Source organism: Bufo gargarizans, chromosome 9 (assembly GCF_014858855.1).
Source record: "Bufo gargarizans isolate SCDJY-AF-19 chromosome 9, ASM1485885v1, whole genome shotgun sequence".
Lineage (NCBI taxonomy): Eukaryota > Metazoa > Chordata > Amphibia > Anura > Bufonidae > Bufo > Bufo gargarizans.
In genome coordinates, this window is record NC_058088.1 from 12,554,001 (window position 1) to 12,574,012 (window position 20,012).

The 20,012-nt window shown below is 48.2% G+C and overlaps 1 protein-coding gene across 1 annotated transcript; it reads right to left on the bottom strand.

Annotated features, from left to right (window-relative positions):
* Positions 1 to 4,589: 4,589 nt before the first annotated feature.
* On the bottom strand, positions 4,590 to 18,957 carry C9H6orf136 (chromosome 9 C6orf136 homolog). Its single transcript, XM_044305995.1, has 6 exons — positions 18,739 to 18,957; positions 15,071 to 15,556; positions 14,219 to 14,307; positions 13,892 to 14,092; positions 5,094 to 5,163; positions 4,590 to 5,012 (listed from the first exon to the last, which is right to left on the bottom strand). Exons 1-6 carry the CDS (start codon positions 18,847 to 18,849, stop codon positions 4,881 to 4,883), a joined length of 1,089 nt encoding a protein of 362 aa, XP_044161930.1. The 5' UTR covers positions 18,850 to 18,957; the 3' UTR covers positions 4,590 to 4,880.
* Positions 18,958 to 20,012: the final 1,055 nt, after the last annotated feature.

Consider the following 20,012-nt stretch of genomic DNA (forward strand, 5'->3'; position numbering starts at 1 on the left):
TCTTGGGCACGTTAGGAAGGTAATTTGCATATAAATAAAAAAGATTAAACTTGACTGACACGCTGTCGGGCGCCGGGCCCCTTATCAGCCGCTGCCCGGTAGTTACGCCACTGCAGGTAAAGCACATCTTGTTTGTTTCATTTCAAATCCATTGTGGTGGTGTATAGAGCCAAAAATGTTAGAATTGTGTCCATGTCCCAATATTTATGGACCTGACTATATATAGTATACTGACTAGTCAAAATTTATTTCCATCTGTTTCTCATATGACGGTAGTAAAGCTGGGTGACAACCAATAAGACCACCGTTACAGCCGCCCCAGAGGTGGTCATCCAGAACTGCAAGCTTCGCACTTTAAGACATTTGGGAGGTTCTGGTTAAAAGCTATGGGCAACACCCAATACCTTAAGATGTGTTAACACACGTGGAGGTTTACCAAGTTAAATGCACCTGGTGTACATGCTTTACACTAGATTAGTTTGTTTAGGCACTTTATGAGTTTACTCATTTTGGGTTAAAAATCTTTTTTCCAATAGATCTTTATTAAAAATGTTCAGCCATTTCTGAGATACAGGGTTGAAAATCAGTCTCTTTGAATCCCATCATTCCGTTAATGTGAAGCTTTTCCTCTGATGTAAACACTTAGAGAAATAGATCATTCCTTTTAGGGCTCATGCACACACCTGTTGTTTTGGGTCCACATCCGAGCCGCCTTTTTTGAGGCTCTGGTGCGGACCCATTCACTTCAATGGGGACGCAAAAGATGCGGATAGCACTCTGTGAGCTAGAAAGCACCTGCTTGATAAATCTCCGCCTTAGGCCTCATGCACACACGGATGGCGTCCGTGCGTGTTGAAAAGCACGGACAGCCTTTAATATAAATGCCTATTCTTGTCTGCAAAGCGCAGACAAGAATAGGACATGTTATATATTTTTTTCAGCGGGGCCACGGAATGGAGCAGCGGATGCGGACTGCACACGGAATGCTGTCGGCATCTTTTGCAGCCCCATTGAAGTGAATAAGTCCCCATCCGAGCCGCCAAAACAGCGACTCAGATGCTGACCAAAACAATGGCCGTGTGCATGAGGCCTTAGAGCTCAATTCTTACCAAACTGATAAGAATATGGCTTAAATAAGGAGTGTTTGAGATCCGCTACATATGAGCCGCCAGACGATGGGATGCAAAGATAATGGAAACTGACAGCCTGCAAACAGACTGATTTTTATAACCCTGTATGTCAGACACTGCTAAAAATGTTTTTAATAACGATCTACTAAAAACATATTTTTAGCCCAAAATGAGTAAAATGCAATCATACAAAAATTTAAGGTAGCCATATTAAGTGTGTGCCTTACTATTATCTTCCTGTTGTAACAGTTCTGAGACTTCCTCCTCTGGTCTTCACTACTGAGCATGTGCAGCACAAGTTCTTTTTAGGGTACATTCACACAACCGTGTGTAGTCCCTTTCTGTTTTGTGGTCCGCAAATAACGGAACCGTGTGTCTGCATTTTGCAGACTAATGACTTCTGTTTTTTACGGTCTTTAAAAAACGGAAGGAAAAAAAAGTATTAATTCATAGTTGTCAAGGAAATAGATCTGCAAAAAAACACGATGACATACGGAAACCATTCTGCATGTCATCCACAATTTGTAGATCCATTGACCTGAATGGGGCTGCGGACCGATCTGTGCGGACAATAGTACAAGCTATATATTTTTGCGGACTAGAAAGGCAGGAACACTGATGCGGACAACATACTGAATGTTTTCCACGCATTTTATTCACCCCTAGGAATGAATGGATCCGCATCTATTCCGCAAGCTGCAGATAAAATTTTACGGTTGTGTGAATGTACCCTTAAAGGGGTTGTCCAGTCTTAGAAAACCATGGCTGCTTTTCTTCATAAGCAGCACCGTACCCGTCTACATGGACACTTGTGGTACTGTCTGTGGAAGAAACCAGTCATATTTTCCCAATACTAGACAACCCCTTTAACTTAAGATCTTAGAGCAGCAGCATGAAGATACTTAAAGGGGTTGTCAGAGTTATGAAAAAAAATTATATAGCACTGAAAATCTGATGGGCAGCAATATATAACTAAGCTAAGCAAGTTTCAGGCGAAAAAAAATATATATATATTTTTCCTCATTTCCCTGGTTCTTTTCTGGCCCTTTGTTTACATGCATTAAAAACAATCTCTGCCCCTCCCCCTGCTCTGCTAAGGGAGTGGATACAAGAGCTGCCCTGAGTGACATGTCTGCCTGCTGGGAGAATCAGCAGCATCTGGTATGTGTAGGACTACAAGTCCCAGCTGTACAATGATGCTGCTAAGGGAGTGAATACAAGAGCTGCCCTGAGCGCTGGGAGAATCAACAGCAACTTGTAAGTGTAGAACTACAAGTCCCACCTGGATAGGCTAAGTTCACATGGGCGAGATTTCTGCGCGGGTGCAATGCGGTAGGTGAACATATTGCACCCGCACTGAATCCGGCACCATTCACTTCAATGGGGCTGTGCACATGAGCGTTTTTTTTTCATGCATCACTTCTGCAATGCTTTAAAATCGCAGCATGCTCTGTATTCTGCGTTCGTAACGCAGGACAGGCCCCATAGAAATGAATGGGGATGCGTTAATAACGCATTGCATCCGCAAGCGGGTGCGATGCGTTTTTCACTGATGGTTGCTAAGAGATGTTGTTTGTTAACCTTCAGTTTTTTATCACGCGCGTGAAAAACACATCAAAACGCATTGCACCTGGAAAAAACTGAAGAACTAAACGCAATTGCAGACAAAACTGACTGAACTTGCTTGCAAAACAGTGCGAGTTTCACTGAACGCACCCTGAGCCAATCCGTCACGCCCGTGTGAACCCAGCCTAATGACACTGCTAATACACACAGGATCTTCCCCCTACCTTCTTGTGCAATGCTCTCTCTAGTCTGTCAGCTCCAGTGCCCAGCATTGTCTCCTCACTGCTGCAGCTAGCCAGTCTGTGTAGCTGAAGGGGTTAAGAATCCTAGGAGAGAGAGAGAGCAGACAGCCTGGCAGTGAAGGGGAGCTGTAAACAAACTTTATCAGAGCAGGGAGAGAAGCTGACATCACAGGTCATGTGACCTGCAGTCAAATCTGAGAAACCAGCCACTGGAGATAAAGTGAGTTAATTGGAAAGCTGTTAGATTTACCTAGTTAGGCCAAATGCACACGCCCTGGATTCCTGCTGAGAGCAGGAGCGCACGGCGTCATTGGTTTCTATGACGCCATGTGCTTCATGCCGCCGCTGCACTACAGTAATACACTGGTATAGATCATAAGTGTATTACTGAAGCGCACGGCGTCATAGAAACCAATGACTCAGCAGGAATCCAGGCCGTGTTACCACGGACCGCTCACAGCTGTCTGCATTCGGCCTTAGGAACATAAAACAAAAAATAATAACTCTGACAACCCCTTTAAAGGATAGCAAATCCATATATAGAATTCTTTTTTTTATTACAAAGTGACAGATATGCTTGCTCACAGGCCCCAGTGGGAAGAAAAGGTGTGGGCCAGTGCTGGCTAACCTCTGGCACTCCAGCTGTAGTGAAACTACAACTCCCAGCATGCCCCATTAATTTCTATGGCATTTTGAGAACAGCCAAGCAAGTGTACATCTTGGGAGTTGTAGTTTTACCACGGCTGGAGGTTATCACAGGTGTGGGCAATGTAAGTTTTTTTTTCTTTAATTCTACACAACTCCCTCCCAAGAGAACCCCTTTAACTGCGGCAGATGGAAATATTCTGCGGTGTCCCACCGTTTCTTATCGAGGTAGGCCTTTGTGCTTTTCTTTTGGTGAGGAAACCCCCCCCCCCCCCCCCCCAACATCGTATGTTAAAGGGATTGTCTGGACGGTAAAACTCAATTACTGACCACAGAACCCGTCGCTCCAATTCCTCCTTGCTGGTCTTTTCACGGTGCGGCCAGTGATCGGGGTGAGCGGTCACATTCAGTGTCAAGAGGGCTGGGGGTCTGGGATGACTTTTTTTTTATTATGTCATTATGACCCTCAATGGAGAACCTTTTAGGCCAGTGGTCAGCAAGCTTTGGAACTCCAGCTGCTGTGAAACTACAACTCCCAGCATGCACACTTGTTTGGCCATAGAGGTGAACAGCTGGCGTGCTGATTCCTGTGTCAGGCTCTTAGGAGGTGGGGGATTGATTCTCTACCGATGGAGGAACTGCAATGTTTCTTCCTTTTCCTTGATACTTTCATATTTTTTTTTTATCACACTACATGACACAGAGGGGGCAGAGCCATAGTTAGGGGATATCCTCTGTACGCTCAGCTGAAAGGCTGGCAGCTATAATGTTATCAAATAACGGAGGCATCTGCTCATCTTTACCAGTCCGCATTTGCAGATAAACGCAGGCTTCGCTCCCTTTGGTGCATGACTTTCCAGCACCTGCTCTGGATGCGCCCTCTGCTGGAGATTTGCCAGATTACAGCACAGGGATATCCAGGTGGTAAAGGATATGAAATAATCCTACTGATCATCGGCGATGTGGATGTAATCCCTGCTCTGTTGGTACATACTGGACAGACACAAACTTTGTTATAATTTAATTATGTACAGTATATGTTACACATCCACAGGCAAGTTTAAGGTTGCGCATGCAGACACAGCAGTGCAGAGTATTTCAGGGAGGGAGAGGGGAGCCTACCTCCTCTTGAGCTCTGATACAGATAAGACTCTACAGCTGGAGGATGGCAGAACAGACTATGAGGACAGGCTTCTTCTACCCCTGGAGAGATGCTCCTGTGACGCCGCTGTCTCCTCCGCCGTGTTATGTAGGACTTGCTAAGGGGCAGCTGCAGGGAGGGGAGGGGGTTTGGGAATCACAGTTCATGGGGCAGTTTAGGGCTAGAGAGAAGATTTAGAGCAGGTCGATCTTCTCCCAGCCCCAGAGCAAGCAAAGCGGCAGCCAAAATGGTCTTCTTGGTTACAGTGATGGGGGACGATGGCATTACCTGGAGGGAGGGGAACGACGTCAGTACAGAAATCTTCAGGACTTAATCAATAATTAACAACGTGGGGATCAAGCCACTTACCCGGTCTAGCTTGTGTAGACATATCAACCCGTCAGGAGCGAGCTGGAAGGTGGAGAAGGCATCATATGTCCTGGAAGCGACAGGAACATATTCAGTCTGTGATCAGGACGTACCAATGCAGCTACTGCTTTATGCCAACAGCGCCACCCTTGTCCACAGGCTGTGCCTGCTATTGCAACTCAGCCTCATTCAATTGATCCCTGGCACGGCCCGTGGACACAGTTGGTGCAGTTTCTGGAGGAAAGCAGCCGTGTATTTCTTATACGACCCCTCTACACCTGCATTTCTATTCTTCAACGGGTTTGTGTGAATTACAATAAAAGATTGCCAAGTGGCAGAGAAGGGGTTAAAATAATAAAGCAAGTTACTCTGCTCCTGTTACGCCAGCGAGCCTCATTGGACTCCTCTCCCTCACAGGGCTGGCACACGCTGCAAGGTATGGCAAGTCTGTATTAGAAGGGCTGGCACACGCTGCAAGGTATGGCAAGTCTGTATTAGAAGGGCTGGCACACGCTGCAAGGTATGGCAAGTCTATATTAGAAGGGCTGGCACACGCTGCAAGGTATGGCAAGTCTATATTAGAAGGGCTGGCACACCCTGCAAGGTATGGCAAGTCTATATTAGAAGGGCTGGCACACCCTGCAAGGTATGGCAAGTCTATATTAGAAGGGCGCCTTCACAGGCTGCAAGGTATGGCAAGTCTGTATTAGAAGGGCTGGCACACGCTGCAAGGTATGGCAAGTCTGTATTAGAAGGGCTGGCACACGCTGCAAGGTATGGCAAGTCTGTATTAGAAGGGCTGGCACACGCTGCAAGGTATGGCAAGTCTATATTAGAAGGGCGCCTTCACAGGCTGCAAGGTATGGCAAGTCTGTATTAGAAGGGCTGGCACACGCTGCAAGGTATGGCAAGTCTGTATTAGAAGGGCTGGCACACGCTGCAAGGTATGGCAAGTCTATATTAGAAGGGCTGGCACACCCTGCAAGGTATGGCAAGTCTATATTAGAAGGGCTGGCACACGCTGCAAGGTATGGCAAGTCTATATTAGAAGGGCGCCTTCACAGGCTGCAAGGTATGGCAAGTCTGTATTAGAAGGGCTGGCACACGCTGCAAGGTATGGCAAGTCTATATTAGAAGGGCGCCTTCACAGGCTGCAAGGTATGGCAAGTCTGTATTAGAAGGGCTGGCACACGCTGCAAGGTATGGCAAGTCTATATTAGAAGGGCTGGCACACGCTGCAAGGTATGGCAAGTCTGTATTAGAAGGGCTGGCACACGCTGCAAGGTATGGCAAGTCTGTATTAGAAGGGCTGGCACACGCTGCAAGGTATGGCAAGTCTATATTAGAAGGGCTGGCACACGCTGCAAGGTATGGCAAGTCTATATTAGAAGGGCTGGCACACGCTGCAAGGTATGGCAAGTCTGTATTAGAAGGGCTGGCACACGCTGCAAGGTATGGCAAGTCTGTATTAGAAGGGCTGGCACACGCTGCAAGGTATGGCAAGTCTATATTAGAAGGGCGCCTTCACAGGCTGCAAGGTATGGCAAGTCTGTATTAGAAGGGCGCCTTCACAGGCTGCAGAGAATTCTGCAACTGAAAATCAGTTCCATTCATTCGGATTTCTGCAAAACCCCAAATCATGTGAACGGAACTGATTTTCAGTCGGGGAATTTTCCCTAAAAGTACTGACTGCCAGCTCAAATGGGGGCAGCATAGTAGAGCTCACAGGTTCCCTTAAATTATTACCCTTTATAAATAAATAGGAATTAGGGCACTTTCACACTTGCATTAAACTTTTCCGGCTGCCGAGTTCCATCCTAGGGGCTCAATACCGGAAAAGAACTGATCAGGCATCTCCCCATGCATTCTGCAGTATTTTCTCCGTCCAAAATTCTGGAACACTTGCCGGAAAAACTGATCCGGTTTTGCAGTCTGTGCATGCGCAGACCTTTAAAATGCGAAAAAGATAAATGCCGGATCCGTTTTTCCGGATGACAACCAGAGAGACGGATCCGGTATTGCAATTCATTAGTGAGACTGATCCGGATCGGTCTACAAATGGTATCTGTTTGCATACAGATTGCCGGAATCCAGCAACGCAAGTGTGAAAGTAGCCTTAGACTTACCGGTAATTCGGTTTCCAGAGATTCCCTCATGACAGCACCACAGGAGGTTGTTCCCCTTAGACCTTTTCGGGGGGACAGGAATCAAATGGTCCCCACCCACCAGGATGGATGCAACCGATTCATTAAAATCATCAGAAAATCTTATATGCAATATTTACATAGGTAGATAGTAAGGGAGGGAATGTACGGGATCTGTCAGGAGGGAATCTCTGGGAACCAAATTACCAGTTAATCTAATTCCTATTTTCCAGCTCATCCCTCATGACAGCACCGGACGTACCAAATTATAATTTAGGGGGAGGGGGAGACCAAGTCTCAGATCTTTATCATTAGATGAAAATACCATTCCATAGGATCAGGAATAAACCTGAGACAAACTTTTTGATTCTGCCAGAAAACTAAATCTTGATGACAGAATTTGTGAATCCAGTCGTAACTCTGAAATGTCTCTTTATCTGCAGCCTTGATCAATGGTCCGACCTCTGTTTATAGACTTAAATATTTAATTAGAGGAAGAATAATTGTCTTATCAGACATCGGCCATAAAAAGGATGCCCTTTACCTGTAAGTCTATATGGTAAGTACCATTGTGTAAGAGCAACAAAACTAAACTTCCCCTTAGTGCTGGATGCAGTGTTTTTTCACAAAATTAATAATTACTAATGTCCAGAGGACTAACTTGCACCTATTAATCCAGCACCTACTCCTGTACCTAATACTTAACTTTTTTTAATATGCTTCTAATAGTGTTCATTGTAACTTTACTACATATTAAAATTCCAGTGCATCGCAGTCCTTACTCCTCTGTTCAGTTTACTATTGGGGTTTTCACCACCACATTCCTAATGCAAAGCGCCCTAACCCCTGAAGACGCCGGTCCACGGCGAAACATGTCGCCCCAATCAGTATAAGGGGAATTGCAATACTGAACTTACACTATACTGGCAGCGCGCAGCCGGCTAAGAAGTAGTGACCTGCACCCTGCATTAGGAATGTGGTGGTGAAAACCCCAATAGTAAACTGAACAGAGGAGTAAGGACTGCGATGCACTGGAATTTTAATATGTAGTAAAGTTACAATGAACACTATTAGAAGCATATTAATAAAAGTTAAGTATTAGGTACAGGAGTAGGTGCTGGATTAATAGGTGCAAGTTAGTCCTCTGGACATTGTGTAAGAGCGACTCACTCTAAATGTAGCATCATATATAACCACTGCACTGAGTAATAGTTTACTGTAGACCCCCCAATTACTATAGACCCCCCCACTGCAGTTCATTCCCAAGAGCCTAATCGTTAAACAGCTAACTTCGGGTGTCTACAAGATATACAGTTGCAAGAAAAAGTATGTGAACCCTTTGGAATGATATGGATTTCTGCACAAATTGGTCATAAACTGTGATCTGATCTTCATCTAAGTCACAACAATAGACAATCACAGTCTGCCTTAACTAATAACACACAAAGACTTCAATGTTACCATGTTTTTATTGAACACACCATGTAAACATTCACAGTGCAGGTGGAAAAAGTATGTGAACCCTTGGATTTAATAACTGGTTGAACCTCCTTTGGCAGCAATAACTTCAACCAAACGTTTCCTGTAGTTGCAGATCAGACGTGCACAACGGTCAGGAGTAATTCTTGACCATTCCTCTTTACAGAACTGTTTCAGTTCAGCAATATTCTTGGGATGTCTGGTGTGAATCGCTTTCTTGAGGTCATGCCACAGCATCTCAATCAGGTTGAGGTCAGGACTCTGACTGGGCAACTCCAGAAGGCGTATTTTCTTCTGTTTAAGCCATTCTGTTGCTGATTTACTTCTATGCTTTGGGTCGTTGTCCTGTTGCAACATCCATCTTCTGTTGAGCTTCAGCTGTAGGAAAGATGGCCTTAAGTTCTCCTGCAAAATGTCTTGATAAACTTGGGAATTCATTTTTCCTTCGATGATAGCAATCCGTCCAGGCCCTGACGCAGCAAAGCAGCCCCAAACCATGATGCCCTCACCACCATACTTCACAGTTGGGATAAGGTTTTGATGTTGGTGTGCTGCGCCTCTTTTTCTCCACACATAGTGTTGTGTGTCTCTTCCAAACAACTCAACTTTGGTTTCATCTGTCCACAGAATATTTTGCCAGTACTGCTGTGGAACATGCAGGTGCTCTTGTGAAAACTGTAAACGTGCAGCAATGTTTTTTTTGGACAGCAGTGGCTTCCTCTGTTGTATCCTCCCATGAAATCCATTCTTGTTTAGTGTTTTACGTATAGTAGATTCGCTAACAGGGATGTTAGCATATGCCAGAGACTTTTGTAAGTCTTTAGCTGACACTCTAGGATTCTTCTTCACCTCATTGAGCAGTCTGCGCTGTGCTCTTTTATAACCCTTTCCAGCTTTATGCAAGTCAACAATTCTTAATCGTAGGTCTTCTGAGAGCTCTTTTGTGCGAGGCATCATTCACATCAGGCAATGCTTCTTGTGAAAAGCAAACCCAGAACTGGTGTGTGTTTTTATAGGGCAGGGCAGCTGTAACCAACACCTCCAATCTCATCTCATTAACTGGACTCCAGTTGGCTGACACCTCACTCCAATTAGTTCTTGGAGATGTCATTAGTCTAGGGGTTCACATACTTTTTCCACCTGCACTGTGAATGTTTACATGGTGTGTTCAATAAAAACATGGTAACCTTTAATTCTGTGTGTTATTAGGTTAAGCAGACTGTGATTGTCTATTGTTGTGACTAAGATGAAGATCTGATCACATTTTATGACCAATTTGTGCAGAAATCCATATCATTCCAAAGGGTTCACATACTTTTTCTTGCAAATGTATGTAAGAAAACCGAGCCGAGCTGGCAGCACTGGCACATTGCAGCATGGACATCAACTATGAGGTAACCAAACTGCACCGTTAACTTCCTACCGGTCCATGACAAGCTTGGGATCCCGAACCAGGAGGTGTTGGTATGAACTCAAGGGAGAAGAAAGGAGAAAGAATCCTCCCGACGAAACCGGGCCAACCGAGAACCCACCTGCCCGCATAGCTTCAAGATCAGAGGCAGTTTTTAAGGGTTTCACAAGATCTTTACATGGCACTAGCCAGGAGACACAGGGACTGAGGAGTGGCAAAGGGTTATAGGACCTGAGCAGCGTACATAGCCGCAGCGTATACGTGTGAGCATGGCTGTAAGTGTGAATGTGGACAGAGGAATGCACAGTCTCTATTGCCATTTCGCAGCTCCCTGGGTTGGCGTGCAGTGAGGGGTGTCTCCTTCCCGGAGACGACAGAGGTGCCCTTGAGGTTATGGGTATTCGGTGCAATGAAGGCAGGGTCCCAAATGTTCATGACATCAGCACCCTGAGGTGCAAATAGATAGAATAACATAGAGAAGAGTTTAGTTGGGCATAAGTTGATTTAGTGAAATCCTTGACCTGAGGTAGATATACCAATTTATTGCTGTAATCCATACAAGAAGACTTTCCAGCCAGGATGGCGCTGCCTCCTATTATAACAGGTCTGGGTAGGATCTTTACCACATTTCAGTGCTCTGGTCACACTAATGTTCCTTAGCTTCAGGCTGACCCATACTATCTCCAGGTGTAGAGTATACTATACCCTATAACTCACAAGGCCCGTACACGTATATGTCTTGTACTCCTTGAATTACATACAATTTCTAGTAATATTGTTCCCGGAGGAATGTGGCTCCAATACAGCTTTGCGCTAAACTGTATATCGTAAACAGGCTACTTCTGTAACACTGAGTCCTTACCTGAGGTCTTCACATTAGGACCCCTTTAGCTTTAACTTAACTTCCTGCCTCCTACCTTGTTACTTTTATGTTTCATGACACCAGTGGGAGGCCCGCTTCCAGGCACAGAGGCCCTGAGGCGGCCCGCTTCCAGGCACAGAGGCCCTGAGGCGGCCCGCTTCCAGGCACAGAGGCCCTGAGGCGGCCCGCTTCCAGGCACAGAGGCCCTGAGGCGGCCCGCTTCCAGGCACAGAGGCCCTGAGGCGGCCCGCTTCCAGGCACAGAGGCCCTGAGGCGGCCCGCTTCCAGGCACAGAGGCCCTGAGGCGGCCCGCTTCCAGGCACAGAGGCCCTGAGGCGGCCCGCTTCCAGGCACAGAGGCCCTGAGGCGGCCCGCTTCCAGGCACAGAGGCCCTGAGGCGGCCCGCTTCCAGGCACAGAGGCCCTGAGGCGGCCCGCTTCCAGGCACAGAGGCCCTGAGGCGGCCCGCTTCCAGGCACAGAGGCCCTGAGGCGGCCCGCTTCCAGGCACAGAGGCCCTGAGGCGGCCCGCTTCCAGACACTGTGTACATTTTTCCTAGATAAGCAATCAAGTCAGACGTACTAAGCCAGGTTGCTAGCCTGAGAGATTTAAGTCTGCGACCTTGTGAATTAACTGCAGCCTGAAAATTTGAACTCCACATTTAGTCCTCATTAAAGAAACAGGTGATGCCACTATCATCTGAGCTCCCATTTAGAGCCACACACAGATTCTCAATTAAAGTAATTAGAACTGTTGAGGCAATCCAGCTGGTTAAACACAAGCATGGTTTACTTACCAGTCTTGCAGTATGTGCTGCCAAAGCAATGATGTCATGCAGCATCTGCCAACACCTGCATATGGAGCATTGGTAAGGAGACAAGGCCCCATCCAGCTGCCGACTGTTTCAGGAACAGCAGATCTAAGCTCCATGAACCCATAGCCGTCCATAGTGAGGTCACCACCAGCTGCATTACCCACTCATCAGGGTTAAGAGCAAGCCAGAGGGACCCACATAAGGGGTTTACTGGCACGGCCACTTTATAGGATAGGAAGGATGAGGATGAACCCACCGATCGAACCCAGGCCATCAGAGAACCCACCTATAGGCTCAGACTCCGCCAGGTGGGCTGATGAGGGACATCTTCCCTGAGAGGTGTTAGCAAAGCTATTCGAGGTCTGGAAGGAGAGGCCGGACACACCGATCCTAGTCCAAGCCTTACCCTTAGGTTCTAAAAGTTCTTGTAGAAACTCTTCAACCCTAGAGCAGGGAACCTCTCTGCATCTATCCCCTGTAGGGACAGGAAGAACGCCGGAGGGTGGGGGTGGGAAGGACCCTTTAACCTCTCTGTTTCTTGACCCAAGAAGGTCGAAGGGGAACAACCTCCTGTGGTGCCGTCATGAGGGATGAGCTGGAAAAAAAAACCCTGTCCGCTTGAACACAGTGGAGACAGGTGTCGTTACCCTCCACATAGTTAAGACCGGCAAACTTCAGCTGTCTGAATCATGACTGATCCCAGCGACAGCTGCCTTGGCCTTAGAGACGGCAGCATCAGCCACGGGGATGATGGGCCTCATTTATTAAAACTATCTAACAGCTATAACAACCAACCAGAGCTCACCTTTCATTTTTTGAGAACATTTCAAAAAATAAAAAGAGAGCTCTGATTGGTTGCCATAGGCAACTGGGACAGTTTTCCTGTTAGACAGTTTTGATAAATGAGGCCCAATGTGTTAGACTGTGGACGTCCAGCGCTCAGTCGTGGACAGCAACTACCACCTCATCATCCTCAACCATCTCAGCTCTATCGTTGGGACCACCAGTAATTTCACACTCGGCAAACTTGCTGTAGAAATTTCTCCCTTTCATGTGAATGGGGCCTGCAGTCAGGACAACCCGACTCGCAGATATGGAACAGATTTTCAATTGCAGAACTTTCTGCAACAAATCACTTGTGTGTGAATTCACCCCAACACCTGAGGAACTGAGCAGAAAGAATTAAAGGGGTTGTCCGCTTTTCCTATAGGATGACCCTGCCAATCAGCTGTGTGAAGAGAACTCAGCGTTGGGTTCTCTTCACCATTTACCTGCTCCCAGGGGACATTGCAGAGGTGATCGGTGTAATTACAGCGTCCTCCGTCCCATTGGGAGCCGTGCCATTAAGGGTCCATTCACACGTCTGCAGTGTTTTGCGGATACGCAAAACACCAGGCCGGCACCCCAATATAAAATATCTATTCTTGTCCACAGCTGCGGACAAGAATAGGACATGTTCTATTTCTTTCCGGAGCCGCGCGCCGGAAATGCGGATGCGGACAGCACACTGTGTGTTGTCTGCATCTCTTCCGGCCCCATTGAAAATGAATGGAGCCGCACCCATTCCGCATAATTGCGGAACGAATCCAGACCCATTATACGGACGCATGAATGGACCCTAAAGTGAATGGGATGGAGGAGCTGTAACCATACTGCTCGCTGCAGCAATGTCCACAGGTAAACAGTATGAGTGCTGCGTTCTCTTCATACAGCTGATCATGGGGTTGCTGACAATCGATCCCCCCCCCCCCCCTGTCGATCGGATATTGATTACCTGTCCTGAGGATAAGTCATCAATATAGGAAAAGAGGAGAAGTCCTCAGATAATTGAGCGTCATGGGAATATCTACTGGATCAGCCAGAAAAGTCGGCTCTGTTGGAGTCCACTGGTTTCGGGGTACCCACTCTCAGCAGGGACGTGGCCTTGTATACTTGGTGACTCTACATTGTCATCTATGGGAGATGTGGAGAGTGACCACTCTGCCTGATCCCCTATTTGCCATGGTGTAATGGAGCGTGACCACGTGGCCCTCCAGATCCTGTCTTCTACGAATCTACCCTATACCATAATGTATCGTCACCCGCTCACCTGTACAATTCACTCTTTTCGGTGCGGAAGAAGTACATGAAGAGGCCGTGCAGAGGGAGGCCGGTGAATGACCAGCGGGCCTGGATGGTATTGTTCTCCGGATGGGACGTCAGCTTCAGCACGGAGATCCGGGCGCTGGTGAAATAACACAGGAGCAGCAGCCGGGTGAGCGTCAGGAAGAGCTGGTACTTCACGAGGCCGCTGTGAGAGAGACACGAGACAGTGACTTGTACATGAACGGCCCCCTCTGTACATGGTGGATCTATGGTGGGCATCAACGGTCCCCAGATGTGAACCAGACATGACCTACAGCTGCTCTGCTCTTACCGAAAGTGCACGTGCAGCATATTACTGACAAACTCCACGTCCTTTCTGTATAATGAGTAATTTGCTGGCTTCCATAGGAAATTTGGCAACTGCAAAGCAAAAGGGAAACCGTCAGTAATGGAATAATCGTGCAGTCAGTGACTGGTCCAGAGAAACCCCACCAATAGAGAAGAACATTAATAGGCTTGGGTTCTCCAGGTGGATTTGTAGTCCGGCACCTACTAGGGACTGACCAGTGACATTCCTAAAAGCAATGACATCCAGGAGTGCAGTGCGGGGCCCCACGGTCCACGAGTGACTACATGGCCCCAGCTAGGTCTTACCCCCCTGTCCTTGTGACACCCCAACTGCTCCCCTCAGAGTCGCTCTAATCTATTACAAAGAGTGAACGCTTCATCTGCTCATCCAATTTAAAGGAATTGTCCAGGCTTGAAATAAAATGGCGGCTTTTTTCCCCCCAGTAACAGCGCCACCCTTGTCCGCAGGGTGTGCCTAGAACTACAGCTCAGCAGGATTCACTTAAGGGGGGGTTATCCAGGTAAAGATAATGATGACCTATCCACTGGATAAGTCAGCATTATCACATCGGCGGGGGTCCGAGTCCCAGGAGAGACAAAGCAGGGACTCAGACGCCCGCAGATCAGCTATTTCAAGGACGTCATATAGATTAGGAAGAGGGTGCGGCGATCGCAGCTGATTGGCGGGGGTCCCAGGAGTCGAGCCCCCGCTGATCTGATATTGATGACCTATATTAGACTGTAGGAGGAGAAACGGACGTCACGGAGGAGGGTGCCCCCAGCATAAGAGTTTGGGGGTCGGGGGCCCATCGATTTTCCCTACTTATGAACTCACCTCGTGCCGTAGCTTCTCGTGCATCACTGCCAAGTGCTGCTCCATGTCCGACTTGTCACTCCCCGGGACTTGGCCGGTCCCATCCCTCCTGCTGAGTGTAAACGCCAATAACCCTTCGTGTGCTGGTGGCAGGGGTAACACCATGGCCTGGTACGGGGTCCTACAGACTCCAGGTTCAAACAAGCTTCTGAAACAGTCCAGCTGCGAACTGCTGAGGTGCCAGCACTCTGGGTCAGTAGGGCACACGTGGCTGGGCTGGGCGCGGGGGAGGTACCCTGGTAGTGGATGTGGAGGCCATGTCTGCATCAAAAAGTCCTGCGGTGGTTCTTGGGCTTTGTCCTGCTCAGGTGCTGGTGGGCGCTTCTTGGGGCCTACGGGCCGGAGGAGTGCGGACAGAGAGGGAGCTGGCGGTGGCAAAGGTCGTCTAAGAGGAGCAGGGAGGCGGGGGCAGGGCCGGAGGTCTCGGTACAAGATGGCGTCTCGAGCCTGCAAGAAAAGGAGAGGTCACTGAGGAGACGACAGAGGGGCGACTATCAGGAAATTACAAGCAGGCAGGACTACATGTAGCAGCAGAGCTCGTCTAGGGGGTTATTTTAACCCCTTAAAGTGATTAAGCAAATGGCATTTATTGTGTAGAGAAAGTTAATACAAGGCACTTACTAATGTCTTGTGAGTGTCCATATTGCCTCCTTTGCTGGCTGGATTTTTCCCATCATATTATACACTGCTCCTTTCCATGGATATGACCACCTCTGCAGCACAGATACGAGGCGGTCAGGACGGGAGCTGCTGCGCATGCCTGCCCATGTGCGCTCCCGAAGTCCCGGCCACCAGAGAGGCCTGCACCTTCTCCTATAATCTGCAAGCACGACCACCGATACTGGATTGCAGGGTGGCCGTAACCATGGAAACAAGCAGTGTATAATGTGATAGAAAAATGAATCCAGCCAGCAAAGGAAGCAATATGGACAATCACAATACATTAGTAAGGACTCATTCACACGGGCGTCCTGGGTTTGCTCCGGATGCGTCGCGCGTGCACACAATTTCAGTCAGTTTTGACTGCGATTGCATTCAGTTGTTCAGTTTTTATCGCGTGGGTGCAATGCGTTTTGCACGCACGAGATAAAAAAACTGACTGTGGTACCCAGACCCGGACTTCTTCACTGACGTTTGGGTTCGGTGTTCTGTAGATTTTATTATTTTCCCTTATAACATGGTATAATGTCCATTGAGGGTTAAAAACTTAAATATTAACTTGCCTCCTCCACTTGTTCACGCAGCCGGCATCGTCTTCTTTCTTCTTCTTCTTTCAGGACCTGCAAAAGGACCTTTGATGACATAATCGCGCTCACCACGTAGTGAGCGCGATTATGTCATCAAAGGTCCTTTTGCAGGTCCTGAAAGAAGAAGAAAGAAGACGATGCCGGCTGTGCGAACAACAGGATTAGGCGAGTTAATTTATTTTATTTTTTTTTAACCCCTCAAGGCACATTTTACTAAGGCTACTTTCACATTAGCGTTTTTGTTTTCCGGCATACAGTTCCGTCCTAGGGGCTCTATACCGGAAAAGAACTGATCAGTTTTATCCCTATGCATTCTGAATGGAGAGTAATCCGTTCAGGATGCATCAGGATGTCTTCAGTTCAGTCTTTTTGACTGATCAGGATGGAGATAAAACCGCAGCATGCTACGGTTTTATCTCCGGCGAAAAAAACTAAAGACTTGCCTGAATGCCGTATCCGCCATTTTTTTCCCATAGGAATGTATTAGTGCCGGATCTGGCATTCAAAATACCGGCTCCGTCCTTCCGGTCTGCGCATGCACAGACCGAAAAAAGGTGAAAAAAAATAAATGCCGGATCCATTTTGCCGGATGACACCGGAAAGACAGATCCGGCATTTCAATGCATTTTTTTGACTGATCAGGATCCTGACCAGTCTTACTAATGCCAGTCGGTTGTCATACGTTTTGCCTGATCACTCTGCTGCAAGTGTGAAAGTAGCCCAAGCATTCTGTATTAAGAATGCAAATTATTTTCCCTTATAACCATGTTATAAGGGAAAATAATACAGGGAATACACTTTAATGGGGTCGGGGTTGCTCATCCCTATCATCTCCCAGCAACCATGTGTGAAAATCGCACCGCATCCGCACTTGCTTGTGGATGCTTGCGATTTTCACGCAGCCCCATTCACTTCTATGGGGTTTGCGTTGCGTGAAAAACGCACAATATAGAGCTTGCTGCGATTTTCATGCAACACACAAGTGATGCGTGAAAATCACCGCTCATGTGCACAGCCCCATAGAAGTGAATGGGTCCGGATTCAGTGCGGGTGCAATGCGTTCACCTCAAGCATTGCACCCGCGTGGAATTCTCACCCGTCTGAAAGGGGCCTAAGGGTCTTGTATTACCTTTCTCTACAAAAAAATGCCACTTGCTGAAGTGAGACAACCCCTTTAATGAATGCCAATATGCCGTTTAACAGACTTCGTTAAAGGTGCTAAAATGTAGGATCACGGGTGGTCTGACTGCTGAGACCCTCACTAAATCACAAAAATGGATGTCCCCGGGCCCTGTGTGACTGAAGCGGTGGTGCCCACGTGTGTCGGCCGCTCCCTGTGTATGACACTGAAGGTGTCCTCGTCAGTGTCGCAGAAAGGAATGGAAGGGTGGTCAGGCACGTGCACTACAATTGCATTCAGAAAAGAGGACTTGGGGGGCCGCTATCCCTTGTGACCCTCCGAAAACTGGGTAGAAAAGCACGTCTGAGGACGATTCGTTAATTAGGTTGTGAACGTACTGACAAATACAGCATTTGGGCTGAACATCTCCAAGTCCCAATGCACCAGACACATGTGACGGGGGCGTCACAGCCTTACTGACGAATACAGGGCGAGCCGCACCGGGGGCAGAGGCTGGCCGGCTGCTGGGAGGGGACGCCCGCACTACAGGACATATTGGGGTCCTTTCACACTGTTTGGCGGAGGATTTCCCAAAGCGTGTCATTGTCTGTACCAGGGATCAGCAACCGCCGGCGCTCCAGCTGTTCAGAAACTACAACTCCCAGAGTGTGCTCCATTCATCTCTATGGGAGTTAGAAGAGCAGCCAAGCATGTTTACATGCTGGGAGTTGTAGTTTCACCACAGCTGGAGTGCTGATTCCTGGTATCCGCCACCCATTTTTTTTTTTTTAAAGCATACGGTGTGGACCGGTGATGGGGTCCATAGATACGCGCTTGACGCTTTCCAAGTGCATATAGTTCGCGAATGGACCAAGCCCGTCCATACAGATGGCCGCCTGGCGTCTAACGCTCAATGCGCCCTCCAATGGTAACCTGCATAAACCTGCCCCAGCACAGGGGGCATCATGGGGGGACCCCCTCCAAGGTCTGTTTTGGGGGGCGCACAATGACTTATCACAGCAATGAAGACCCAAATACCAGGACTACATCAAAGTGTCCCCGTTGCCCCTGGCAACCAATCAGCGCTCAGCTGTCACCTTCCAACATGTGCTGGGAAAATGAAAGCTGGATCCCGATTGGTTGCCATACGCAACAAGGCTCCTGCCTCAGCTCCGACCTGTGGTCCCCAGTCAGGGTAGAAGGGGTTAATGTGACCTGAAGCTGCACCCTGGTGAGAGCAGCGGACACGGAGCACTCCTCACCCGCATGCTCTCCTGGAGTTTCCCCGCCGCTCCTCCAGCACCGCGGATCCCGCTCTTCCAGCGGCTGCCGAGCCCATGAGCTCCGCGGAGTCTCCTCACACACAGCGCCATCACACCCAGCACAGCGTCCCCTCCAGGCGGTGACCTGTACACTGGCGTGACGTCACTCCACTAAAACCGGCAACCGCCGAGGACAGAGCGCACCCGAGGAGGAGGGGCCATCCAATAGCGGAAGACGATGTAAATCTGCACCAGCCAATCGCACTGTTAAGCTCTCTGCCAGAAAATCCTAACGGGCCAATCAGAGCACGGAGGTGTGACTTTACAGTCCAATTAGAGAACCGGTAGCTGCCTGGTATCCGCCCTACACAGCTTTTGACCAATAGAAATGCAACGCTCAGCGGCACTTCCGCGGTCTGAGTTCTGGGTCTTACTCTAAAGCCGCCTTACCATTGGCTACTGCGTTATGTCAATATCTTCAGGGCGCTTTGATTGGTTAATAAAATAAACGGGGCGTTACGTAGCGCGCAGCCATCTTTAGTGAGGGCAAAGCACATGTCCTTCACTGACAGCAAAGGGGAAGGACACTGAGTGAATGGATGCAGTGTGGTGCGGGTGACACGTGAGGGGGAATATGGTAACCCGTGCATCCAATATATCTACAACTTGGCTGCAATACCCGCCTCAGCAGATTGTGCACTGTAGACTCCAGGAAAGCTGGGTGACAGCCTGTATGAAAAATAAAGGTTGTCACCCAGGCCTAGCTTTCCCAGCAATGACTCGGATTAAAGAGGTCCTTCATAGCTTCTACCCTTCAGAGAGTCTGCAGAATGATCATGGCTTCACAAATACTTACCATTCTGTCTCGCCGCCGATTCCGCAATCTGGGCGCTAGTCACATGACCGCCTGAGCCCCGGAGGACCCCTTTAACCAGTTCAAGACGGCGCTATTTCCCCCTCCCAGTCCATCAGCAGACCCATTCTTGTTTCTTTAGGACACGTGGAGTGGCGTGCGATTAAAACCTTTTTTTTTCTCTGTTTATTTGGATAATTAATAATTTTGCGTCTTTTTCGGTCAGGGCTTTATTTTCGTATTTAAAAGAAATGTAAAACAAAGGGGGGGGGGGGGAATAAAAGGTCACATGATCCCATCAGTGGGACCGGCGCAAGAAGCGTTGTGGCCGTCTCCTCCAATAAGGGGGCACAGCGACCACTCGCTGTAAAGTAGAACTCGCTCAGTTGCCCATAGCAACCAATCAGATTCCTCCTTTCAT

Excerpts from the sequence above, each read along its gene's own strand:
- C9H6orf136 (XM_044305995.1), bottom strand. The coding sequence starts at position 18,849 with ATGGCGCTGTGTGTGAGGAGACTCCGCGGAGCTCATGGGCTCGGCAGC. Across the intron at positions 15,557-18,738 it reads AACTCCAGGAGAGCATGCGG|GCTCGAGACGCCATCTTGTA; the intron begins GTGAGGAGTGCT and ends CTTTTCTTGCAG. Across the intron at positions 5,013-5,093 it reads GTCTACACAAGCTAGACCGG|GTAATGCCATCGTCCCCCAT; the intron begins GTAAGTGGCTTG and ends CCCTCCCTCCAG.